This window comes from Ranitomeya variabilis, chromosome 1 (genome assembly GCF_051348905.1).
Source record: "Ranitomeya variabilis isolate aRanVar5 chromosome 1, aRanVar5.hap1, whole genome shotgun sequence".
In the NCBI taxonomy this organism is placed as follows: Eukaryota; Metazoa; Chordata; class Amphibia; order Anura; family Dendrobatidae; genus Ranitomeya; species Ranitomeya variabilis.
Genome location: NC_135232.1, coordinates 973,818,120 through 973,845,627, shown reverse-complemented (window position 1 = coordinate 973,845,627; position 27,508 = coordinate 973,818,120). Strand labels below are relative to the sequence as shown.

Here is a 27,508-nt window from a genome sequence, read left to right as displayed (position 1 = left end):
TGTGAAGCTCTGTCCCCACTGTGGATGTGATGTGCGGACATGTGAAGCTCTATCACCACTGTGGATGTGATGTGGGGACATGTGAGGCTCTATCACCACTGTGGATGTGGGGACATGGGAAGCTCTATCACCACTGTGGATGTAATGTGGGGACATGTGAGGCTCTATCACCACTGTGGATGTGATGTGTGAACATGTGAAGCTGTCACCACTGTGGATGTAATGTGGGGACATGGGAAGCTCTATCACCACTGTGGATGTAATGTGGGGACATGTGAGGCTCTATCACCACTGTGGATGTAATGTGGGGACATGTGAAGCTCTATCACCACTGTGGATGTGATGTGAGGACATGTGAAGCTCTATCACCACTGTGGATGTAATGTGGGGACATGTGAAGCTCTATCACCACTGTGGATGTAATGTGGGGACATGTGAAGCTCTATCACCACTGTGGATGTAATGTGGGGACATGTGAAGCTCTATCACCACTGTGGATATGATGTGGGGACATGGGAAGCTCTATCACCACTGTGGATGTGATGTGGGGACATGTGAAGCTCTGTCCCCACTGTGGATGTGATGTGCGGACATGTGAAGCTCTATCACCACTGTGGATGTGATGTGAGGACATGTGAAGCTCTATCACCACTGTGGATGTGATGTGGGGACATGTGAAGCTCTGTCACCACTGTGGATGTGATGTGGGGACATGTGAAGCTCTGTCACCACTGTGGATGTGATGTGGGGACATGTGAAGCTCTATCACCACTGAGGATGTGATGTGGGGACATGTGAGGCTCTGTCACCACTGTGCATGTGATGTGGGGACATGTGAGGCTCTATCACCGCTGTGGATGTGGGGACATGGGAAGCTCTATCACCACTGTGGATGTGATGTGGGGACATGTGAATCTCTGTCCCCACTGTGGATGTGATGTGCGGACATGTGAAGCTCTATCACCACTGTGGATGTGATGTGCGGACATGTGAAGCTCTATCACCACTGTGGATGTGATGTGGGGACATGTGAAGCTCTATCACCAATGTGGATGTGATGTGGGGACATGTGAAGCTCTGTCACCACTGTGGATGTGATGTGGAGACATGTGAGGCTCTATCACCACTGTGGATGTGATGTGGGGACATGTGAAGCTCTATCACCACTGTGGATGTGATGTGGGGACATGTGAAGCTCTGTCCCCACTGTGGATGTGATGTGGAGACATGTGAGGCTCTATCACCACTGTGGATGTGATGTGGGGACATGTGAGGCTCTATCACCACTATTAATATTATTATTATTATTTATATAGCACCATTAATTCCATGGTGCTGTACATGAGAAAGGGGTTACATACAGAGTTATAGATATTGTTTACAGTGAACAAGTTTACAGTGACAGACTGGTACAGAGGGTAGAGGACCCTGTCCTTGTGGACTTACATTCTATGGGATAGTGGGGAAGAGGCAGAAGGTAGGGGGTGAGGCGGCGGCTCTGGCGATGGCGAGGCGGCGGCTCTGGTGATGGTGAGGCTATAGATGTGATGTGGAGACATGGGAAGCTTTATCGCTGCTGTGGATGTGATGTGTAGTGATTGTGCTGCTTTCCACAGACCAGATAGTGCTCTGTTATTTCCAATACTGGAGTTATAGGAGGTCAATGCTAGGCAGATTACTGACAGCCAATGAGTGTGCAGAGGGTGGTGCTGGACACTAAGGCTCAGGGAGCTGTCAAGTTTTGTAGACCCGCAGGTAAACAAAAAGGGTGCAGGGAATTAAGTGAAATTCAGATGGAATGAAAGGCAGAAACAAAAAATAAAATTTATTGGGGTGTTTTATATGACAATACAGAACAGATTACGGTAGTTTAAAAAAAAAAATTGGATTTCGGGGGTTGGACAATCTCTTTAAAGTATCAACAACACTGTAAAAGTCAGATGAAGTCCAAAGGAGATAAAAGGATTTTTAGGCATATTGAGGATTACCATCAGCGCTCTACAGATCCATGGTCATGTGCCGCCATACATGCAAGCATCACAGCTGAGGTAGGTAACTGACTGCTGCAGCCACATGAATGATGTACGCGATGTCATCTCTGCAGGACCAATAATACTGAATAGGTGAGTAATAGTCATTATTTTACCAATACTTCTTACTAATATATATATATATATATATATATATATATATATATATATATATATATATATATATATATATATATATATATAGTGCATGCTAAGAGCATGTATAGCAAATACAATGAAAGTGGTCGCACCACATTTCACATCCTTATCATATATTATAATGTTAATACCAAACTGTGGGAAAGTGAAGGTCTCGAGTTAGAACGGATCCATATCTCTTTCCGTCAGCAGTGTTGTTTTGATGACATGTATAGGGAAATACACTGTCACCAAGCCATTGCCCTTGTTGCTTAGGAAAGGTCTTGACATTACGAGCCATTATCTGTATGAGTGGGGTCAAACAGGGAGTAGGTCAAACCGTTAAACTTATGACTTCTTTTGCAAAGAGTCTTTAACTTGCTATGTACTTGTTATCAGTCATAATATTTATAAATAACGGAGCACTTTGAAATCTCAAACTACACTAACCAGCTGCCATTGTGGAGTCAAATGGGGGTCATTGCAATGTGAATTGCAGGTCACTGGCTCATACACACTCTATACCCTGTGAAGGCTTGCAGATACTTTTGTACAACTTTGAGAACATACAAAGGTAATCAACCAATTTCAATGTGAAAAAAGAACAAATTAAAAAAAAAACCACATCTTTTTATTATTTTCTAAGTTCTTTGATATTTTCATAGCAAGAAACAAATATAAATGCTTTATAAGAATAATTCACCATTCTGACAAAGCTCTGAAGCCTTCGGTGCTACGGCAGGGCAACAACTATAAAAGTAGCCTAAGAAAACGAAAAGCAGATCTTGAAGCTTTCATTTTCGAGAAATGATTTGATTATTTGTATGTTAAACTTTGAGAAGGTCTGAGGCTGTTTTAGATCAGAAAGTAGAACAGTAACTGAATTCAACAGAATTTTACCCGTTCCTGTCCAGACAATATAACTCAAAAAGTATGTTAAAGGGGTTACCCGGGATGATATTCATTTTTCCTTATGGGTGTCAGAATTTAAAGGCAGGTGATTGCTAACTACCTGCCTGTTGTGCCCGGCGCTGATGTCTGCAGGCTTCTAGTGACATTACGTCAACAGATCAGTGTCTTCTCTTCCGCTCTGCTCTGAAGGGGTGGGACTGTTGATGTTATGAGGATTGACAGCAGACTCCTCGCTGCTTAACTCTGGAGAACCGGCTGTCAATCAGAATCACAGTAGTCACGCTCCGCTGACAAAGAAACCCAGACGATGAAGAGCTTCTTTGTTGGCGGTAGGTCGAATGAAGCACCAGAATCATCATACTTGACTGTCAGTTCTTAGCTATAATAAAAAGATATATATTCTTGGATAACTCCTGTTAGTTATTCTCCAGTTTTTGAAAAATTGCAATGTTCTTGTAAAAACAAGCAAACGTGCAATTTATTAAAAATCCTCTCAACTGTCAAGAATGGAAGGATTTTTAATTTTATTTTTTATTTACTATTGCATAGGTACCAGTCACCACTGTGGTATATCAGAGGTGGTTGGTCTCCTAAGGGAATAGTGCATGCTAGGAAGCTCTTTTCTTTAGAGCCTACAATTGCTGCTCTGAAGCTGGCCAGGTCTGATGCTGCAGAGGCCAGTCCCCCAGGCAAGGAACACAATGCTTACAAGCTCTTTTGCACTGCACTTACAAGTTCTGCTTCAAAGCCATGCCAATCATTAAGGAGCACAGTCATATCCCATGACTTAGGGGAATCATACAGCATTTAATGATATTGTTTCTGTTATGTGGCTATGCAATACGGTTTGCCTTTCAGAAGTCTGTCCTCCCTCTCTGCCTCCCTAGTTCTGATGTATGTAACCCCTCCCTTCTTCTTCCTCATTCTGAGTATGTCAGACATGTAATTAGGATCATGTCTTGCATGTCTGGTTCAGAATAGTCTTTTTTACCTGCCGTATTTGTGCATAACTACAAGAATTCAGCTTGAAAAAAACATTCTATGGAATCTTCATACGTCCTTCCTGCAGTCGAGTCAAACTATCTGACAAAATCTCATTGTGTGAGTACTGGTACATAGAGATATCCATAGAAACAGTCTAAAGCACCTTACACTCGCTGCTTAGTTATGGAGTCAGAAAAAGCACGCCATCTCCAGCTTATAGTAAGTTGTGAGCAGAGGAGTGGCGAGCTCCTGAAGAAAGAACATGAGAAGATCCCATTAAGCTCAGCATAGTATATGTACAGAGAGGAGTGCTCACACAATAGGCCATGGGAAGGTACTCTTGCTGTAATCATTGGCATCAGGGTGAAAGTCTGCACAAAGCCATACAACCCCTTAGATGCATCTATAAAATGGAACCAAGGCCTCTAACTTTATGCACACTGTGAACCCCGGCATTCTAACTGTAACAAAAAATATTGCATGCTCTGCATTTATCCTCAGATAATAAACTCTTAATATACTTGGTGGGATTTTGGTGGCAGCTTAACTAAACTCATGAGCATGACGTTATGTAAATGAGAAATGACAGGGACATTCATTGTGTTAATTTAAAGCATTTGACCATTGATTGAACTCTCTTGTGTAAATAAAGCTTTAAGTACAAGAACACATCCATCTCGGTATCTTCACAGTCCAGGACTATCATACTTTAAAAGGTCATGTTCCAAAATATTATTGTTAATGAATATTTACAGATAATAATGAAATTTTAATGAAGTGAAAAAAAAGAGATACTAAAGAAATAAAACCAGCCAAATAGGGCTTTAATCCTCCAGTGATTATGGGGCATCCTCTAATTTTGGACTCTTTGTATATCAAGTGCATTATGTTGATGGAATTTAAAGGGTGTGACATTGAGACGTCGTCTCTAAAATGGGCAGAATTTAAGTCTGTAAAGATTTTGGGCCATCTGTGATTTCTGATTTGATTGGCCAGAAAAAAAAAAAGAAGAGTTTAGCCATTATGATTGTGACCACAATTTAGCACCGCATTCCCTGGCGGTAGAGAAAGACTGCTCTTTGTTGCTGCAAAGGCTGTTTTGACAACTTTCTTATGCAAATTGCCAAAGTACTTGATATGTAGTTGACAGCAACATACATATTTTTAGCCATCACTAAATAGTACATAAAACACATCATCCACACAGTGGAAACACCCGCAGTAGCTCTAGATGGAAAAAAGCAAACATTGCCCTTTTACAAAGTAACTATTGCATTTTGCAGCACCGGGTCAAGTGGGAAGATCCGGGCAAATTGACAGTAGATGCGCCTTTTCTGGGGTGTTTGTGGGCTGTTATTTTTAGGCTCGGAGCCCAGTAGCCATGGCCCCTTACCAGCCTGAGAATACCATTCCCCAGCTGTCTGCTTTAGCTTGGCTGGTTGTCAAAAATGGGTGTGACCCCACAGTTTTTTTTTTAATTATTTAAAAAACGACATGGGAACACCTCTATTCTTAATAACCAGCCTAGCTAAAGCTGGCAGCTAAAGGGTTGCAGCCCGTAGCTGTCAGTTTTGCTTGGCTGGTCATCAAAAATACAGGGTAACCCATGTCATTTTTTAAATTATTTATTTATTTATAGCACAGGCGCCGGCTGATGAATATTCTCATCAGCCGTCGCCTGCTCTTGCTGTCATTATCGGCAGCAGGTGTAGATTGATGGGAGTAGTATTCCCATCAGCAGACGCCTGTGACCATTGGTAAACTTTTTACCTCCGGTAACAGCTGCTGGCTCATTCTTTCATCTGACAGCGTGGGAGCCATAGCTCTCTGACCGGTGGTAATAATCTTATCACCGATCAAAGCAGATTACAGAACAAGAAAACCCGGAGTTCGGGATGCTGACATACAGACTTCCTGATGAAGTCCATGCCTGAACAGTAGGTGTTCGCTACGGACCATGAACTTTACCGTTCAAGTTCGCCTATCTCTCATCATCAAGAACTGCACAGCAAAAATTGGAAACTGATTTATACTGAATTAAAACCCGGGCCCCTTTGCATCAAAGCGATTACGCTAGAGTCACAATGAGTTGTGTACATTTTTTGGGGAATTTTCACTCCAGTTTCGCCAAAACAGGTAGATCTGGGATGCGTTGCCACAGCTAGTCTAATTTATGATGAGCTGTAGTGTACCGTATGCCAAGAATATTTCTCCAGACCCGACTGGAGTGGTGCACACCACTTGTCAGACGTTCTGAATTCATACACAGGTGTGCGGCTCTTAATGAACCAGAAGCCTCTGACATCAACACGCTCCCTCATGAAGACCAGCATGAACATTTTTGGTTTTGATTAACGAGGACATATTTGTATTACTTGTACAAGCGACATGACCAAAAATCAGTCTGCAAAACAACAATAATTTAAGTTAGAACGATAAGGCTGTGTGCACACGTTGCGTTTTTTTTTTAGTGTTTTTTCACTATAAAAACGCATAAAAAAGCATACATATGCATCCCATCAATTAGAATGCATTCCGCAATTTTTGTGCACATGATGCGTTTTTTTCAGCGAAAAAAACACATTGCGGTAAAAAATGCAGCATGTTCATTAATTTTGCGGATGGATTCTTCGCGTTTTTCCCGCTATTTAATGCATTGGGAAAAAAACGCACAAAAAACGAGTAAGAAACGCGCAAAACCGCGAGAAAAACGCAAAAAACTGCATGCAAATTTCTTGCAGAAAATGTCCGGTTTTCTTCAGGAATTTTCTGCAAGAAATCCTGACATGTGCACATACCCTAAATGTGTTTTTGATGCAAAATTCAAATTACGACATTGCAGTTTAATCAGTGAATAGTCAAATGTAGAAATCGGTTTTGTGTTTTACAGTTTTCAACTATATTGTTAAGAGTTGTCCCCTTTCAGAATTTTTTTTACTATAAGCTCCAATTGTAGTAAATAACAAAACAGTGCTTTACTAAGTACTATACTACTAATGGAGATTATTATAAAAACTTTTCTGAAATGGGACAACCCTTTTAATTAGATAACATGAATAGTAGTAATACATTTACCCATTCCAGTGCCTGCAGGTGCAATCTCCCGTGCAAAGATTTCTAGAGCTTTTTTCTGCTTGTGATGAACACCAAGCCAAATGACCGCTTCCCGAGCAAGCTGAAATGTATCAGAGTAAAACTAAAAGCACAGAAAAGCACTAGGCTCATATTTTACACAGCAGATCATGTAATTGCTAATATTATATATTTGTCCACTTTAATATAGCAAATGTGATCAGGTCACAATTTTGTAACTTTTATTATAAATATTACCGATTTTCATCTTGCGCTTGTAAGCGCAGTTCTCACAGACTGCACCATATTTCTGTCCATAAAATGGCTTTTGATGGAAGAGCATGTGACCAGACCTATCCATAAGCCTCCTTTAATTCACCACCACCTTTTCAATCGGACAGGTCTGGTCATGCGCTCCTCCACGAGTAGCGATTTAGAGAGTAGGAGATCTGAGAAATCGGTGAGGAAATTTGTACCAAGAAGTGCAGGAGCAGAACCTGTAATACTTTTGTGTTAGTAAAAGCTACAAAATCATTTCCCCGACACATCTATTAAGAAGATAAAAGAGGCCAACTAGTCTAACATAAGTTATAAGAGCCAATTTAAAGCACCACTCCAGCGCTTTAAATGTAAGCCACCTGCCTGCCCACGGTCATAAACTCACCCTCCGGCGTCTTAACCGTTTTTCGGTGCCGGTCTGGTACGTGGCACCATTTTGTGAGCGCAGCTTCTGAGTGGACAGAACTCAGAAACTACCTCACAAGCTCTCAATGCAAGTCTATGAGAGGCGGAACGAGGTCAGGGTTCTCATAGACTTACATTGATTAGTGACCTCCGGCGCTCCATGAAACGCTAGACCAGCCGGCAAGTCACAAACTGCAGGAGACGGACTGGAGCGATGGCGAAACAGATGAAAATGCCGGAAAGTGAGTATCAGACAGGAGGTAGGGGACTTAGATTTTAAGCAACACTCCAGAGGTGAAATAAAAAAATAAAAAAACAACAACACTGGAGTGGTGTTTTAAAGGGAAACTGTCATTAGAAATTACTTATGCACATTTTTTTATATGTATTTCTTATTGTTTTTCCAACTTTTTACATTTTTCACACTGACCATCAGGGCTTCTTTAGACTTCTTGTTTCAGAAAATCAACGTGTACGTTAGCCACAGATCCCAACCCTATCTTTTACATAGAAGCATTTAAGCAGAGTGTGCTACGGTCATTGTAATGGGAGTTGGAGCAGGGTAAGGCCTCTTTCACACTTCAGTCTTTTGGCGTCAGTTTGAAACCACCATTTTCGTCAAATAGCGTATCCGCCATTTTTGGGGGGCGGATCCGCTATTTTCCCATAGACATGCATTAGCGACAGATTGTGGCGGATGGTCGTCCGTTCCATCCGCCATGCGACGGATCCGTCGAAATTTGGCGGACGTCGTCTAGACATTGACGGACATTGTAACATTTTTGTCTGCGGCTAAATGGCGGTTCGCGATGGTTCCGTTGCGTCCGCCAGTTCCTAGAATGGGTGCCTATGGGCGACGGATCCGTCGCGATCCGTCATTTGGCGGATCCGTTGCCCCAATCCGCTTTTTTCAATTGAGCATGCTCCAAAAAGTAAATACTTTGCCCAGACAACCCCAAAACTATATAAACAGGACAGGTGGGCCTCATTCCTCAATGTGCCATCAAGCAGAGAGAGAACAAAGTAGGTTTACCAGCATGCGCATGGCGCATATCAAGTTTGAAGTAGTTTTGGTGTTGCTTTCAAGGAATTTTGAGGGTTTTTTTCTGGGGGAAACAGGAGGTGGAGGGTTTGGCAGCTTGCGCATCAAGCATATCAAGTTAACACTCTTTTTTTTTTTTTTGGTGTGGTAATCATTTTTTGTAGGGGGGTAATCAAAATGTAGGTTGGCATATCAATACATAATCACTATAATTAAAACTGTCTTTAAATTGGAAGATTTTAGAGGTACCAAGCAAGGGTCCCAAGACAGACGGAGACAGGCCCCCCAAGTTTGGAAAACAGATGTAAGTATAAAGTCCCGAAAGCTGCATCTATCCTTTTGTATAGTAGCTTAGAACTCTCTGTATACTTGCAGATTCTAGGGACCAAGAGGGACCCTAGACAGATGGAGGCAGGCCCCCCAAGTTTGGAAAACAGATGTAAGTATAAAGTCCCGAAAGCTGCATCTATCCTTTTGTATAGTAGCTTAGAACTCTCTGTATATTTGCAGATTCTAGGGACCAAGAGGGACCCAAGACAGATGCAGGCAGGCCCCCCAAGTTTGAAACAGGGACCATAATGTCTTCTTCTGGGAGCCCCCCATCACATCGTCAGCCACCTGAGGTGTTTATTTTTTTTATTCATAATTTTTTTTTGGGACAACTATGGTAACATATGTTTTTGAACCCTATATGTATTTATTCTGTTTTCACAGGAAGCTGAAGCAGAGGGGCTTCCAGAAGGAGATGGGCAGGGTGGAGAAATTCAAGGAGCGGGAGCGCATAGTGTTTTGCAGAGACAGATCCTCACATACAACACACTACACCCAACACAAACATTCAGCATAGCACACACAATACATATGCCTCCATCCAAGCACATAATTTAATTATTTATTTATTTATTTATTATTTTTTTTTTTAGTCTTCACAATCCGGGGCTCGCCCTAGAGTTCCTCGAAGCACCTCCCATAGTCGTCGGAATGCTAATCAAGGCGGTCACCGAAGAGTAAGTTCCTTGTTGGTTTGGTGTTTAGTAAATTTTAAAATTCATGTGGTATAATCTTTCCCTTTTTAATTTTTTTTTTTTTTGTTAAAGGCTTCACAGCGTGCTTTCGAACAGGCTGAGGAAGAGGAGGGGATAGATGTGGACACCCTCATCCAAGAGGTCCAAAATCGGGAGCCGCTGTGGAACATGGCGGACCGCCGCCATGCTGACCAGTTCATCACCCGACGGCTATGGGAGGAAGTGTGCGGTGCTGTTCTGGAGAACTGGGAGGAACTCGATGCTGGAGCCCAGGATCTAGCGCGTAAGTATTCACACTTCATTAACTTATGTTAGCATGATTTAATGTGTTGTATAGTAACCAATTTTTGCTGTATCTTTCCAGGTAACAGGGTTATCGTGCGGTGGCGGTCACTCAGGGATCACTTCAAGAGGGAGTTTAACAAGGAGATACAGGCCCCGAGTGGATCTAGAGGATGCAGGAGCAGGTACAAATATGCCAGAGCCCTGTCGTTCCTCCGGTCGACGCTGCTGAGCAGAAGGTAAATATTCAACACCACATGTTTTCAGTCAAACTGTTAAAATGTGTAACCTTCAAATTTTTTTGGCAGCAAGGGCAATTGTAATATCAAGATACTAATTTTTTTTTCTTCTTCTTTAACAGCACTGTCTGAAGCACTCGGGAGCCTGCGTCAGAGTTGCACCCCTCTGGAGCCGACCCCTCTGTATCTGTACCTTCCCTTTTGGTTGATCCTTCGGCCCCATCCACCAGCACTGGAGCAGCAGGGCGGACTTCGTCACATGAAGCTGCAGGTGATGAGTTAGAGTTCCCTTTACCCCACCCCTCTGACACTGCCGCAACATCTAGAACACCTTTGGGGTCAGGACGGCAGCGCCAGAGAGGTCAGGAAAGGAGCTATGCGCCTGAGTTTTTGCATCTGAATGTAGCCTTCCAGAATGCCATCAAGCTTTTGGGTGAGCAAACATCTGCTGGGTACAATATGGTTAATAAAAGCAGACTTGAACTCAGCAGTCATCTGGATAGGATGCATTCAGATGCAAACCTGTCACCGAGACACTGTTTTTTTCAGTCGGTCCTCAGGCACATGGAAAATTTAATTCCTGACCTGCAGATGCATGTGATGCAAGGCTGTCACACTGCTCTAGCGCAGGCAATGTCCCAAGCCCCTCCACCTACCCTTCATGTTTCAACACCTTTCCCCCTCAAGCTGCCGTTTATCCTCCCGTCCATCCTCCTTCTACTCCTTCGCCATTCCTTCCTTCCCCCTCAGTATTTCCCAGTACCTACCTTCCCCTTTCCATTCTTCCGCTTTAACTTCACCGTTCCCAATCCCACCAACACTTTCACCATACCTCCCACAGTCCACATCTGTACCTCAACTCCCTGCCCAACCCCATGTTTTCACCACCCATTCCACTTCTGTTCCTCCCCGTGATGTCCTGTCCCCCACTATCGACGTGGTCCGCCCTGTCAGCCCCTCCGCTACTATCTCCACCCCAAATTATGAGAACCTGTAAACTTGTACATAAATAAAACTTTTTTTGGTTTAAAAACAGTAGAAAATGTGTAAAGGGGTACCAGTACAAAACATACAATACTGCGAGGTTAAAGTCCAAAGGTTTTGTAACAAAACAAAAAACATGGTATATTTACAAGTGTGAAAAAAATCTAACATTTTACACCATTTCGTACTGCCAGTCAACTGATCCTTGAGGAGACATGAAGTAGTCTGCAAAATTGTCCCGCATTCTGGAGACTGCAACAGGACTGCGAAAACTTGTGTTGTGGTAATCCCGCAAGGTGGTTTCTGACACATTTTCCTCCATGGAAACATGTTCTTTAGATAATACAAAATTGTGAAGTACCACGCAAGCCTTCACCACATCATCAACAGTGTCAGTCTGCAGTTTAATTGCAGTTAGCAGGACTCTCCATTTAGCAGTTAATATGCCAAAGGCACATTCAACAACTCTTCGTGCTTTGGTTAACCGATGGTTAAAAATTTTCTTCCTCTGGGTCAGTCCACTACTTCCATAGGGTTTAAGCAAGTGTGGTGAAAGCTGGAAGGCGTCATCTCCAACGCACACAAATGGCAATGGTGGACCGGTGGTTCCAGGGAGTGGTCTAGGTGGCGGAAAGTCAAATGTCTCTCCATACAAACGACGCCTCATTGGAGGAGTTTTAAAAATCAGGGAGTCATTTGCGCGTCCATACGCACCGATATTCACAGCGATACATTTGCAGTGTGCGTCGGCTATGGCCATAAGGACAATTGAGAAGTACTTTTTCTAGTTGTAAAATTCTGATCCAGAGCCATAAGGTTTGACAATCCTTATATGCTTCCCATCGACTGCTCCGACGCAATTTGGGAACTGGCATATTTCTTCAAAATTGTGGGCAATCTCCAGCCACCTCTCCTGTGATGGCTCTGGAATGTATTCCGCCTGTAAGCAATCCCACAATGCCCGGCAGGTCTCTCTGATGATCCCTGAGATTGTGGATATCCCAAGCCTGAACTGGAAATGTAGGGATGAAAACGATTCTCCAGTTGCAAGGAATCTGTTAACAAAAGGAAAAGACAATAATTAATAAAAACTTCAAAAAACAACATTACAGTTATAAGTCAGATGAATGAGAATCATTAAAAAAAAGAATAAATTACCGAATAGTCACCATCAGACGCTCCGCTGGTGATATGGAGAAGCGCATCTGGGTGTCTCGTCTCCGTATTGATTCTCCAACATGGCCAAACAAAATTTCAAAATTTTCCGCTTTCATGCGCACATAGCTGAAGAATTTTTCTGGATTTTCCCTCAATTCAATATACAGTGTGGAATAAATGCCACGGGTCATGCCTTGGGCTGTGATAGGATGGATCCACAGCCTTCTCTTCCGCCACTGCCGCAGGATCTGCAGTCTTTCTTCCTCCTTGTCTCGAACGATGACTGCCAACCGATTAGCCTCAAAAGTGAAATCCGCACATATCTTCAAAATATTCGCCAGTACTCCTTCCATCTTTTCAACTTTCTCTACAACCTTTCAAAGATGTGGTGTAAATACACTGTATATATTTTCCCAGTAGCCAATCACATTGAGATCCTCGGTTTCCCAAAAACGGACCCGTCAAAAAACGGTTCCAACGGATGTAAAAACGGTTGCAATGGTTCTAACGGATCCGTTTTTTTTACGCATCTATGTAACGGATCCGTCAAAAAAACGGATCCGTTAGAACCGTTTTCTCAACAATTTTGACGGATCCGTCACGATGTCGGAGCAGACTGACGCCCAACAACTGAAGTGTGAAAGAAGCCTAAGCTGCCTACTGTGAATAGTGGCTCCTGTGTCATCAGGTGTGTATAGAGGTGTTACCTGCCTCTGCTGATATGAAGCCTTCCTGGAAACACAAGGAGAAGGAGTCTAAATAAGCCCCAGTGGCCACTGTGCAAAGTGAAAGATTACCCATTTTACAGTTTTTTTTAATAAAGATCTTGAAATATATATAAAAAAAATTAAACATAAACCTTATTTAAAAAAAAAAACTCCATTTCTCTTTAAGACTCCACCAATTACAGACAAAATGATTGAAGCACATATTACTGTATGTAAGCATCGTTTTGGCTGTCTTCATGAAGGTGCTTGATCCGTATAGTTTAGGCAGCGTTCTCATCAAGTTCTGCTCCTCATTGAGCAAGCCTTCAGGTGATTCTGTATTAATATCCATAAAAGTTCCATAAAAAAGTATTTCTTCCAGCTATACAGATGGACAGTGCCGGTAGGTAGGTCACACAAAGTTAAAGAATTCATTTTATAGCCGCTGTTTTCCTCTTTCAAGTGAATGGCTAAATTGAGAGAACAACTGAATAATGTTTTCGGCTATTCAAATGGAAGCACCTGGCAGTACTCACTGGGGAGCAGAAAATGCTGTACATGATGCCTGACAGTGAAAAATCTAGTATGCCTAAACATTTGATAATCTGGCATTTATAAAGCCCTGTTAATCTTGGATTGAAGACATTTTACTATCCCCAACAAAGTAATTTACAGAATGCACACACAAACTGGAAATCCTTACCTCCCTGCCTCTGGCGTTTGGCCCATACACATCTTCAGCACCAATGATCTGCAAATGCACTGAACTATAATCCTCCAAACCAAGCTGCGTAAACATTTCTCGAGTTCTAAAAAAAGAAGAAAGAAACAGAAAAGTAGCAATAATCATCACAGGTCAACCTTTTAGGAAAGTCTGCTTGTCTGGCCTGTGTAGGCAAAGCACAATCCAGGTACAGCAAGATCTAAATAGGAAACAGCAGTATATGATCCCAAGGACACTTTTAATTCAAGGCCAAAATGTGTTTGCAGAAAGCCAATTAAAGTTGTGGAGTAGAATTATACCTGACATAAAAACGGAAAAGGAGAATATGCATTTTAAGAAATATGCAAATGAGAAGAGTTCTATTACCGTCTCAGAATGCTCTCTGCTGTGCGTCTTCCTTTTTCTGCGGACCTTGGTCCTCCGACAGCACATACAGCTGTAGCTCTATATCCATCAAGGTATGTTGCACATACCTGGTTACAGGTATTAAAGTTTATACAATCACAATCTAGTCAGAACAGTTATTACAATTTTTAAAGAAAATTTAGAATTTTACCAAAATTAGAGAAACTTTTACTTTTATATGGAACAATATTTTTGCCATATTTTGCTTCCATTCATAGTTTTCTTTTGTGTTACCGAACATATATATGTAGTGTATGTACAATGCACTATATAGTCAATGTACATTGGGTTCAAGAGGGCCCTTTAATGATTAGATTAGCTAAAGACTGGCAGAGAAAATTGTACCTTCAGTGTTATGGAAGTTTGAGAGATGTGTACGTGATGATTCCTTATTTTAGCGATATGCAGCTAATACTCTTTATCATACTTTTCCGTTTAAGTGTTGTACTCCTGAAGAAGTCTTCAAAAGACTTGGGTATAAGTTAACCAAACCAGTGTCTTCACCGTTCTTCTACATAGGTGCCGGCGAGTCGCTGCTACTTTAGCAGCAGTGACTCGCCGACGCCTGTGCAGAAGAACAATGAAGACAACGTCCATAGCAGAGCGGAAAAGGTAAGTATAATCACATGATTGCAAGGAGCAGGAGCGGGATTCCGGTGCCACAACTGCACATCACGTGGCACTGTGACACGTATGGGAGAGGGGTGGTAAGCAAATTAACACCGGAGGCAGAATTTTAGTTGTTCCATATACCACACACCCCAGAGCCTGGAAGAACGAATTAACATAAAAGATTAAAAGTCTATTTCTCAGCAACAAGACAGCAGCTATGAGGCATACAGGTAGGGCTATTTTTATCAATTCTCTCAGCTGTATGCCCATAGTAATAGCTTAAAAGCGACCCAGGGGCTGACAGAATCCCCTTAAACTTCTAATTTTGCAACTCGATCCTCTGGGCAACATCATGTCTCACTGCAGAAATATGTATATGTATGCTCATTTACAGAAGGACACAGAGAACGCGAGTATAGACCTTCTGAATTTAAAGAAGCAAACAAACAAAAGGGATGCACATCATAAAAACAATCCACAAGTCCATGGCTCACTAACTAAGCACCTCTCTGCAACTTGTAGAGATGCACCTACATTGTGTGAACAGATGAACTCAATCTAAAGCCAATGAGGCTCATCCATACTAAGGAAAAAAAATCAACACACCTTATAAAACGAGGAAGGTTGCTCTCCTCTGGCACCTTGGACAGTGACCGCTTCAGCATCTGCAAAAAAAAAAAAAAAAGGCTAACAGTGAGCTGGATCAAAGTATACTTAGGTTTAGTTATTTCATTTACAGGTCAAGAATTGTGTTACTCTGTTTTATCCCCTTATCTCCATCTTTACTGAAAAAGACAAATGTGGAAAGTTTCACACAACTGCAAAATTTTTCGCAAAGTTTTTTATTCATTAATTCCTTAAGTCTGAAGAAAAAAAACAAACAAACGAAAGTTTAATCAATCGAAAAAAGTTTTAAAAGCACTGAGCTGATATTTTCAATATCAGCTAAAAAGAAATCCTCCAAACTGCCCACTATGGCTCCTTTCTCCAGAGCTTCCTAGCATTCATGTAAGCAACCATTTATGACAGCCTGCCTGCCTATTTATGACATTTATGCCAGCCTGCCCACCCTGCCTGTCTTTCCCTACAATAGTCACAGGGCTGTCAAGAACAATTACAATTTGCAAATCAAAATTCATTATTAATGATGAGCAAATGTGCTCGGATAACGTCTTGTCCAAGCATGCTTGGGTGTTATCGGAGTATCTTGTCTAAGAGCCGCGAATCATGCAGCCGTGGCTTCATGTTAAATAAGCTCTGGAGGCAGAGTTATCTTGCAGGCAACATCCTTCCCATAGCCTGGAAGACGTCATTTATATAAATTAATAAAAGTTGATTTCTCAACAACAAGGCATCTGATGTGAGACACACAGGTAGGACTGTTTTCAGCAATCCATAACCTGTATGGCCATATTAATAGTTTAGATGGATGATGACAGATTCAATTTAATGACTGAATCGACTATACTACCAGACCTGGCATGCTGCAAAGAGCAGCTATGTAAAGCTTTAAAGGGACTCCCTCCAAGGAAACTGAATTTAAACACATAGGAAGAAAAGATGGCAGGTAATCAACCTTCAACGATTTAAAGATAGTCCATCTTTCCTGGACCATTTCAAACTCCTTCAAGTGTCCCTAACAGATTGTCAGTCCTTGCATACCTTAAACTCCTATGCCTCCAGGAGAACGATCGAAACAAATGCTAGTGCATCAACTTTAATGCCCACCATGTATAGGGATTCACTTTCTCTGGTAGGCATTAGGCCTTAGATCACAGTGCCGGACTGTGGTGCCAAGGGTCCATCAAAACTCCAGGACCCCACTTTTCAGCTAGATGCAAATGTGACATTATCCTTAATCACAAATTTATATAAAAATGAACTTGGTATATTGATAAATGAACAAGATGCTGCCTTTGTCTGTACATAGTGATTCAAGTATATAGTGCCAAGTACTGCTCATATAAAAGGGTGGTGGCCCGCTCTTGCACAGTGTCCCACCGGAGAATTCTCCTGTGTGCCAATCCAAAAGTGGGTAGCGTTCACACAGACAATGCAGTTTTGGTTCAAACACATTTAGATTTTAGTACTTTACACAGATTGGACGGCACCAAAACAAAATCATAAACATATATCCCTAACCTCGTCCAAACGCTAACTAAGAACAAAACAGACCCTGGTTACTCATATATGGATGAGCTCTCCCCAGCTCGGTCACACAAAACAATTGTCCATAGCAACCACTGATGCCTGTGGTTTTCTGCACAGACCCCTTCTCACAGAGGGGGTTCTGGCCTCTCTTCAGCTCTAACGGTACCTTCACACAAAGCGACGCTGCAGCGATAGCGACAACGATGCCGATCGCTGCAGCGTCGCTGTTTGATCGCTGGAGAGCTGTCACACAGACAGCTCTCCAGCGACCAACGACGCCGAGGTCCCCGGGTAACCAGGGTAAACGTCGGGTTGCTAAGCGCAGGGCCGCGCTTAGTAACCCGATGTTTATCCTGGTTACCAGCGTAAAAGTAAAAGAAACAAACAGCACATACTTACATGCGTCCCCCAGCGTCTGCTTCCTGACACTGACTGAGCTCCGGCCCTAACAGCACAGCGGTGACGTCACCGCTGTGCTTTCACTTTCACTTTTAGGGCCGGCGCTCAGTAAGTGTCAGGAAGCAGACGCTGGGGGACGCATGTAAGTATGTGCTGTTTGTTTTTTTTACTTTTACGCTGGTAACCAGGGTAAACATCGGGTTACTAAGCGCGGCCCTGCGCTTGGTAACCCGATGTTTACCCTGGTTACCAGTGTAAAACATCGCTGGTATCGTTGCTTTTGCTTTCAAACACAACGATACACAGCGATCGGACGACCAAATAAAGTTCTGGACTTTATTCAGCGACCAGCGACATCACAGCAGGATCCTGATCGCTGCTGCGTGTCAAACGAAACGATATCGCTAGCCAGGACGCTGCAACGTCACGGATCGCTAGCGATGTCGTTTCGTGTGAAGGTACCTTAAGACACATCCAGTCTGGTGCCCACCATCTGTGAATTCACCAAGGAACACACTCGCTTCTGCTTCACCCAGCAGACGGAGAACACCTTCACCTCTGCTCCATCCAGTGGATGGACACTCCATCAGGAGACTGCCACACAATAAATATACTTCCTGCCTCTTAGGGGACGGGCCCACGATCAGGAGTTGCTTTGGTTTGGACACTGCGTATTTATGCAGCGTCAAACCCGCAGTAGCCAGATGTTACGGCATAGTGGATGAGATTTCAATAAATCCTATATCCACGTTGCGTCCAGAGATACCTGCGGATCATTCACGGAGACTGACGTGTCTTCCCTGACCGCAGCATGTCAATTTCTCTTGAGGAGACTCAAGTCTTCGAGAGAAATTGCATCAATAGAATGTATTGGACGGTTCAGTGAACACATGCGGATTTACCTGCATTTAATAGAAGGCAGCGCTTTGGACGCAGTGAACGTACAAAGAGCTGCTAGTTCCTGATTGTGGGCACCCGGCCTTAGGGAAACCATGCATGTGCTACATCCAATAGGTGCACTAGAGTTCTAGTCCTCTTCCTCTCTGAAGAGACAATTTGTGCTACTAATCAAACATTGCAGTGGTGGGATTTAACTCTGTCGTTCCCAGCTATGCTACACATCTCAAACGAAGAGGCAGAACTCTCGCTTCAGGGATGGTTTTCCTTTAAGTACATTTTTAATTATTGGCTATCGCACTGCTCTAGGGGTCTAACCCCAAGATTCTTGTATCCCAGACACACAAACTAATTACACAGCCATCCCCCATCCCCCTCTGCTTTCCTCCTATTCAATTCCCTTTACATTGGTGGTATTCATAATAGGATTTTGCTACTGAACAAGGTTTGACAAATCAAATAGTGGGCTCGGTAGGAAGGTTTGAACGTTTCGTCTTCCACATGAGATACAGCCATGCTTTACAAACTGGATAGGTTATTTTTTGTCTGGGGTACCCCAAATATATTTATGCTATGTAGTTTTCTGTCTTCTAGTTGTCATATGTCCTGGTCTTTCCTTGTTCTCAATTTGCTCTTAAAAGACCATGCCTAAGCTCAGTTTGGCTCCTTCAATGACAATGGTCTGAAAAGTCCAATGAAAATCAAAAGAATTTCAGACGTATCTTTTATTTCACATTCTTGTGACATCTTGATCAGACCACACTCTTTTTCTAAGGGGATAACTGTATACTTATCATTTAGCGCACTCTTTACATAAAAGGCCTTGAAATGTGTGTAAGGTATATTTATATCTCATGGTACTGGAAAGAGATTCTAAAAACTTAAATGGAGTTTTTCAGTTTTTAAAAAAAGACATGTCCTAAGGCGCAGATGTTCTAAAAAACAACGAAAAAAACATGGCTTTACTCACATTGCCCTGGGTCCAGAGCTAAATCTCCGGCACTGTACCAGAAGTCTGTTACTGTCTGCAGTGCTGACATCACATCAATAGCGCAGCAGCGAGTGAGCTCTGACTAAGCAGACGGGACGAGCCGCTCAGGACAGCGGATGTGACATCAGCACTGCAAACACGGGGAGCAGAAGCAGAGACTCCTCACTGCACCTAGGAATAGTGGATAAAGCAGCTTGTTTTCAAATAACAAACTGCTCCTAGAGATGAGGGTTTTCTTTTCCTTGGGATCCCTCTATATATCCAACAGAAGGTCACACTTCGATAATCTATTGGCAGAAATCAAATGTGTAAGATTTGTTGGCCAGCATTTGAGATCAGAAATCTTATTATCAGAGACAAACTATGTAAGGGATACTGTGAATAAATCAATGTACTTTGGCTGACGACTCCTTGAAGCCCTCTATCCTTACCTAACCACCACTCATTAGTTAAACGGTTTGATGGCGTAGTCCTAGAATAAAACCCCATATTAAAGGGAATCTGTCAAAAGGAATAACAGTTATTCTGCAGATATGGGGTTAATTTGCTGTTTAACAGTGTCATTATGCTGCAGGGCACCTGCACATAGCTGAATGCAGCTGGGAGAAAATGATCTTTATTCTCCCTGCAAGCATTTGGTATTCAGTCGTGGGGTAGGGGCTGGTTCAGTCACCGCTCTGAGTATACAGAGCGACCACTGTAACCACACCCCGGCCCTGACTGACAGCCGCAATGTAGAGCCAGTGTCAGGGGCGCAGCTACAGCGGCCGCTCTGTGTACTCAGCGCCATACCCGTCCCTATGACTGAATACCGAATGCTGGCAGGGAGAGTAAAGATCATTTTCTCCTTGCAGCATTCACCTGTGTGCAGGTGCCGGACAACATCATAACAATAATAATAATCTTTATTTTTATATAGCGCTAACATATTCCGCAGCGCTTTACAGTTTGCACACATTATCATCACTCTCCCCTATTGAGTTTCCTCCGGGCACTCCGATTTCCTCCCACATTCCAAAAAAACATACTGATAGGGAAACCCATCGGGGGAAACTCACGCAAACATGGGGAGAACATACAAACTCCTTGCAGATGTTGTCCTTGGTTGGATTTGAACCCAGGACCCCAGCGCTGCAAGGCTGCAGTGCTATCCACTGAGCCACTGTGCTGCCCAGTTTAGCTGCAGATTAACCCCATATCTGCAGGTTATCAGTGTTATTCCTGGTGACAGGTACCCTTTAAATCAGTAAGGAATTTATTGTCTGCACCCCTCTACTCAGATGTACCTTTCACAACATTTCAACGCCTTGCTTCCCCATTGTGAAAAGTACTGCATAGGCAGGTTAACTAACCTGCAAACTGCTATTGCAGAGGCTCTGGTGCTAGTATGAACACTGAACCATCTTCAAACATCTGATCAGAGAAAGTTCTATTAGCTATATCAGACTGGATAACAGCTTACACTCTCCCACTAAATGCCCAGCCAATGCTGCTTCAAACATTTTTTAAGGGTTTTTTCGGAATTTAATATATAAAGGTAAGCCACTTTTCTCTAATAGCCACTTTTTTATGAGAATAACTTGACCCCAACCTCTATTGTGCAGGCAAATACCTTGGAATTTGAGGACAACTGAAGAATTTGTAGCCGCTCTTAAAGGCCTAAAAGAAGGATACCTTCGTCAAACTGGTTTTTTTAAAGGTTATTTAAAGAAATTATTTCATCAACCCTTTTAGCCACGTTCAGGTTCTGCTTGCCGACTTACATACATCAATCTCAAAAACAGATGTGTTTTGTGCCTGTAAGAGATGCCCAGTATTACGCCCTAAAGATAATGTCTTTTATAAACTATAGTGGGTAAGGAAAGTATTCAGACCCCTCTAAATTTTTCACTCTTTGTTTCATTGCAGCCATTTGGTAAATTCAAAAAAGTTCATTTTTTCACATTAATGTACACTCTGCACCCCATCTTGACTGAAAAAAACAGAAATGTAGAATTTTTTGCATATTTATTTAAAAAGAAAAACAAATATCACATGATCATAAGTATTCAGACCGTTTGCTCCGACACTCATATTTAAGTCACATATTGTCCATTTCCTTGTGATCCTCCTTGAGATGGTTCTACTCCTTCACTGGAGTCCAGCTGTGTTTAATTAAACTGATAGGACTGTAAATGGGTTAGTAACTGGCTTAGTGATAGAAAGCAGAGGGTGGTTATAAATGGTATAGTCTCTAACTGGGTCACTGTGACCAGTGGGGTACCGCAGGGGTCGGTATTGGGACCTGTTCTCTTCAACATATTCATTAATGATCTGGTAGAAGGTTTACACAGTAAAATATTGATATTTGCAGATGATACAAAACTATGTAAAGCAGTTAATACAAGAGAAGATAGTATTCTGCTACAGATGGATCTGGATAAGTTGGAAACTTGGGCTGAAAGGTGGCAGATGAGGTTTAACAATGATAAATGTAAGGTTATACACATGGGAAGAAGGAATCAATATCACCATTACACACTGAACGGGAAACCACTGGGTAAATCTGACAGGGAGAAGGACTTGGGGATCCTAGTTAATGATAAACTTACCTGGAGCAGCCAGTGCCAGGCAGCAGCTGCCAAGGCAAACAGGATCATGGGGTGCATTAAAAGAGGTCTGGATACACATGATGAGAGCATTATACTGCCTCTGTACAAATCCCTAGTTAGACCGCACATGGAGTACTGTGTCCAGTTTTGGGCACCGTTGCTCAGGAAGGATATAATGGAACTAGAGAGAGTACAAAGGAGGGCAACAAAGTTAATAAAGGGGATGGGAGAACTACAATACCCAGATAGATTAGCGAAATTAGGATTATTTAGTCTAGAAAAAAGACGACTGAGGGGCGATCTAATAACCATGTATAAGTATATAAGGGGACAATACAAATATCTCGCTGAGGATCTGTTTATACCAAGGAAGGTGACGGGCACAAGGGGGCATTCTTTGCGTCTGGAGGAGAGAAGGTTTTTCCACCAACATAGAAGAGGATTCTTTACTGTTAGGGCAGTGAGAATCTGGAATTGCTTGCCTGAGGAGGTGGTGATGGCGAACTCAGTCGAGGGGTTCAAGAGAGGCCTGGATGTCTTCCTGGAGCAGAACAATATTGTATCATACAATTATTAGGTTCTGTAGAAGGATGTAGATCTGGGGATTTATTATGATGGAATATAGGAATATAGGCTGAACTGGATGGACAAATGTCTTTTTTCGGCCTTACTAACTATGTTACTATGACTTGATTTGGAAAGGCACACACCTGTCTCTATAAGACCTCATAGTGCATGTCAGACCAAATGAGAATCATGAGGTCAAAGGAACTGGCCAAGGAGCTCAGTGACAGAATTGTGGCAAGGCACAGGTCTGGTCATGGTTACAAAAGAATTTCTGCACTACTCAAGATTCCTAAGAGCACAGTGGTCTCAATCATTAAATGGAAAAAGTTTGGGACCACCAGAAGTCTTCTTAGACCTGGCCGTCCAGCCAATCTGTGCAATCATGGGAGAAGAGCCTTGGTGAGAGAGGTAAAGAAGAACCCCAAGATCACTGTGGCTGAGCTCCAGAGATGCAGTAGGGAGATGGGAGAATGTTCCACAAAGTCAACTATCACTGCAGCCCTCCACCAGTCGGGCCTTCTGAAATTGAATGCAGCAGATGTTCACCATCACAAGCTGGAAACTACCTGACACCAGCTCTTGACTGGTTCCCTGCCGGATTTTCAAAGTACGCTTACTCTAAAATGCTACAGCATTTGAGAGTAAAACATACAAGGCTGTAATCACACACCCAGTATCTGATTCATGCGGTCTGTGCTTCAGGAGGCATGAATCTGATTTCAAGTATAAAAAGCTGACAAGTTTGGGAGGGAGTACTTAAGGTGATTTTAGAAGTTACCGGAGTGGTTGTTCCCAAAAAGCCTAAAGCCACTATTATTTATGCTCCCTATGTCGGGTCCTGAAAAAAAAAAAAAATCGCTCGAGACATTTATTCCAAGCTGCTAAAATGATTATTCCATGTCACTGGAAATAGTCAGTTGCCCCATCTCTGGAAGAGTGGATCTCGGAAATTGCCATGACCCACGTTCAAGAAGAAAGGAATAAAGTCTCTAAGAAATGGTTCCATTGGGACACCTTTCTTTATAGGTCCATCCATGGGTTATTCTCCTCTCATTTTAATCCACATGCGGCATGCTCTTTAGCGTCCACTGTCAGAAGTCCCTTCTAGTCTTACCCTTCCCTTGTCCATGTCTGCTCTCTGTCGTTTAATTTGAGTTCATTTTTTTTGCGTTGTTTTGTTGGATTCATATAATGTTAATTATATTGCTGTTGTATGTTACATTTCTCTGGTTTATTAAAAAAATTTCAAATAAAATCTGGTATATTAGGATTTGAACTGTGGTTATTCCCTACACAGTTTCATCTGTGCACCAATTTCAACATTCAAAGCTATTAATTTTTTTAATTGTGCATGGCTATTGGTATTCACTAAACTTCTATTGAACCACAAAGTAAAAAAAAAAAAATAATTATGTAAGGTATGTAGAAAGTTGGCATCTAAAATGGCAAAAAAAGGCAAATGTGGATTATAAATCCGATAGTTGTCAGGGATGCGTTCTGTTCATCGTAAACTGTTTAATTCAGGCAGTCCATCTACTTCTGGCATGGACGGTACAAAGCACAGAAGACAGAGCATCAGAAGGAAACAATTACCTGCAAGCAATAACCTGGGTGCATTTGATGCATAGTTGCATTACTCTGTCTCCCTTCCTACATGGAACTTAGTGCTGTATAGCAGAAGATTTCATCTTTGGTGGAAATTTAGGATAAATAAAACAGATGACAAATATTGCCTGAAAAGTTCAGTTCCAGTTCATACAGTATCCAGAAGAAGAATGTACAGTACAGATAACTTCAATTAACAAAAATAATGAACGGCAAATAAATAGACATTACTTCCAATCTGCTTCTGCTGTACGTGTCAAAGCACTGGAGTCTGAAATATGTAAGCGATCTAAGTTTTCACCATCCGCTCAAGAGAACTTTTAAAAAGTTCACAGGAAAGTTCACTTAAAGTTCAGCCATGTTATATTAAGTTTTTGTCAAGGTAAAAGTTCATGGAGAGGTTAAAATCCATTTCTGCACATCAACACTGAAAAAATGTTTGTGGCTATTTGTCAATAGAATATATACATTATTAGGCAAACATTTACATTCCCAATGCACAGCTTATCAGTCTTTACACAATGCTACATAAATCACTACATGTTTACTTTCAGAAGTGCACAATTATTAACTAAATTTGATTTTCTCATACATAACTAAAAAGTGTCAAACTATTACATTGACTATAAGAGATCACTGATATACTGGAGGCCATCTGTAGGCTAGTGTATTCACATTAGCCTGTATTCCACCCTCAGATCAGAAAAACCCAAAAAAGCCAACTGGCCATAACAACTTATTTTTCTTTAAACAGACATGCACAACATAGTTCTGTGATTGGAGAAGAGAAGCATCATCTCATTGTTATTCACTAAAATTATGCTTACATTTACGCTACATGAAACACCACTCTTATAAGAGTATAAAATGTAAAAATTTTTTTTATTAAGGATTAAATATAAAAAAGACATGAACCAGAGAGTAAGTGGAACATGTAAAAGGATTCAAAAGGAGGATAAAATCAAGTAGATAAAGGTGAGAGGGGTTTTTCACACTCCCCTTGAGAAAGCGTAACAGCGAAACACGAGTCGGGGCACTGGGTTTTTTTGTTTTCGTCCTCCAATTTTTTACTTCATGATATACATGTAGACGGATTGATTATTGTTGTCACTATACTGTCCTAATAGTCTGTACTATGATTTACGGTATCATGCAAATTCTTACATGAATCTTGGAAGTTAATTCGTATTCCTTGCTTTGATTTTTTGTGAAAACCCCCTCCCACCTTTATCTACTTGATTTTATTCACTTTTGAATCCTATTATATGTTCCACTTACTCTCTGGTTCATGTCTGTTTTATACTTAATCCTTAATAAAAATTTGTACATTTTATACTCGAGTGGTGTTTTTCTGGGTACTTTGTACCCTGACTTTGGTTGTATAAGTTAGTAGCTCCCATTGGTTATTGATCTTCATATGATGGGAAAACTCCTATAACTATGTTTATATGTCTTTTGGATATTTTATGGTCATTTATGCTACATGAGTGTTTGAATCTATTAAAGACCCCCCATACACATTAGACTAAAAGAAGCCGGATAACTCTATTAACCTGCAAGTATAGGAGTAATCTGCAGGTAATTAGCGTTATGAAGGTGCCTGGCCGCCACCAAAAGTGCGGCACCTGGGAGAAAACTAACTTTATTCTTTCAGTCATGCAGCTTCAGTCGTCGTTCACTATACTGTGAGGGCGGCTGTAGGCACAGAGCCGGCTGTCAAAGTGCTTGGGCATGCTTACATCTGCCGCTCACAGTATAGGGAGCAATAACTGTAGCCAAGCTGCCACACCTGCAAGACTGAAAGCCAGCGGCTCCAGGGAGGAATAAAGTTAATTTTCTCCAGGTGCCGAATTTTCAGTACAGTGGCCGGGTACCGTCATTATGCTATTAACCTGCAGAATAACCCTATATCTGCAGGTTAATAACATTATCCCACCTGACGGGTCACCTTTAAAGAAAACCTGTCATCTATATAAAAGCTATTTACCTGCAGATATAGAGATAATGTCAGGTTGATAGAATTACAATCATGTTAAGCAGGTTTCCTGGAGAACGGATAAGGAAGAAAATGAAGTTATATTCTCCCTGCAGCCACTTGCTTCTTGTCATTGGATCAGCGGTTGTTCTGTAATCACTCCCCCAAATATTGACTGCTGCAGAGCAACTGTCAGTATAGGAGTTGGGTGAGTGGATACATAGTGACTAACTTTTTTTTCTTCCTGTTACACAGCCAGATCTGATTAAAAAATCAAACACTACTAATCAGCAGATGACCACTATACCTGTATTTTTTGTAGGCGATTTTATTTACCCCCTTCCCATCATATTTACCCCCTTCCCACCAAATTTGCCCTTTCAAACAGATCCCCACTTTCCTAATTTACATGTATTACTTTGTGTCAATATGCACAATGTTTTTAGATTTTTTCGTGACACATTGTCATTATTTTGAAAAGTACACCTCTTATATAATTCATATGAGGGTATAATAAACATTTACAGGTGTTTTCCAGAGTTTGGAGAGCAGTAAATGTTTTGTGTAATTAGCATTTTTATATAAATAATTTAATTCATCAATATATTATGCCTAGCTTGTGCTACCAACCCTTTTAATTATTATTCTGCGTTTTCTGGCCCCAGTCTTTTGCCTAGACATCCAACAGGGTTCATGCACTATGTACACATTTATCACGCAAGTGAGTATTTTGACGAACTCCAAGCTGTATAAACTTGATTGCTTAAAGGGAAGCATTCACCAGTTTTTCATATATGAACCAATACCTTCCTCAGTGTCTGTGCTGCATTTCAGAAAGTTGTATATTATGTCCTGAATGCCCTCTATATTCCAAAAAAAAAAACGTGCTCCAGCGAGGTATACGATCCGATGGGCGTCATTACAGTGGCGCCTGTCACTCCTAAGAGGATGTGGTTGTAATGCTGGCGGTGGTGTAGCTGCTGGAGGGAGAGAGAGGACGTGGTCAATATGTGCTTGCTATGCGCCAAAATGAAACACCTTCCCGTTGTGCACGCAGGCGACAGAGCGTTCTATGTAATTTCATAGGCCTGAGTACCACTAGAGGAACGGTGAGGCCAGAACAAGTAGAGGCAGCCTTAGAATGGATAGTTGAGAGTTCCTTCAGTTCCTTTGCTTTTTTTTCCACCCAGTCCCCTGCTGAAAGCACAGAGTTTGCACCTGTGGCCCAAGGTCATGGCTTCCACCTCACCCCCTTGCAAATCAGGCAAGCAGTCTGAGCTCAACCAAGTCATGCAGCAATCACAGGTGGTTTGCACGCTGTGCAGTAAGAAACT

At 41.9% G+C, this 27,508-nt stretch overlaps 1 protein-coding gene across 2 annotated transcripts in view; it reads right to left on the bottom strand.

Moving 5' to 3' along the window:
* LOC143792914 (uncharacterized) overlaps window positions 1-27,508 on the bottom strand; it is a 249,204-nt gene that overhangs the window by 38,440 nt on the left and 183,256 nt on the right. For both annotated transcript variants that reach the window (XM_077279376.1, XM_077279377.1), the window contains exons 11-14: window positions 15,605-15,663; window positions 14,348-14,454; window positions 13,961-14,066; window positions 7,140-7,239 (exon numbers count right to left, since the gene is read on the bottom strand). In XM_077279376.1, the coding sequence (XP_077135491.1) occupies window positions 7,140-7,239; window positions 13,961-14,066; window positions 14,348-14,454; window positions 15,605-15,663 (372 nt within the window). The remainder of the gene's footprint in view (window positions 1-7,139; window positions 7,240-13,960; window positions 14,067-14,347; window positions 14,455-15,604; window positions 15,664-27,508) is intronic.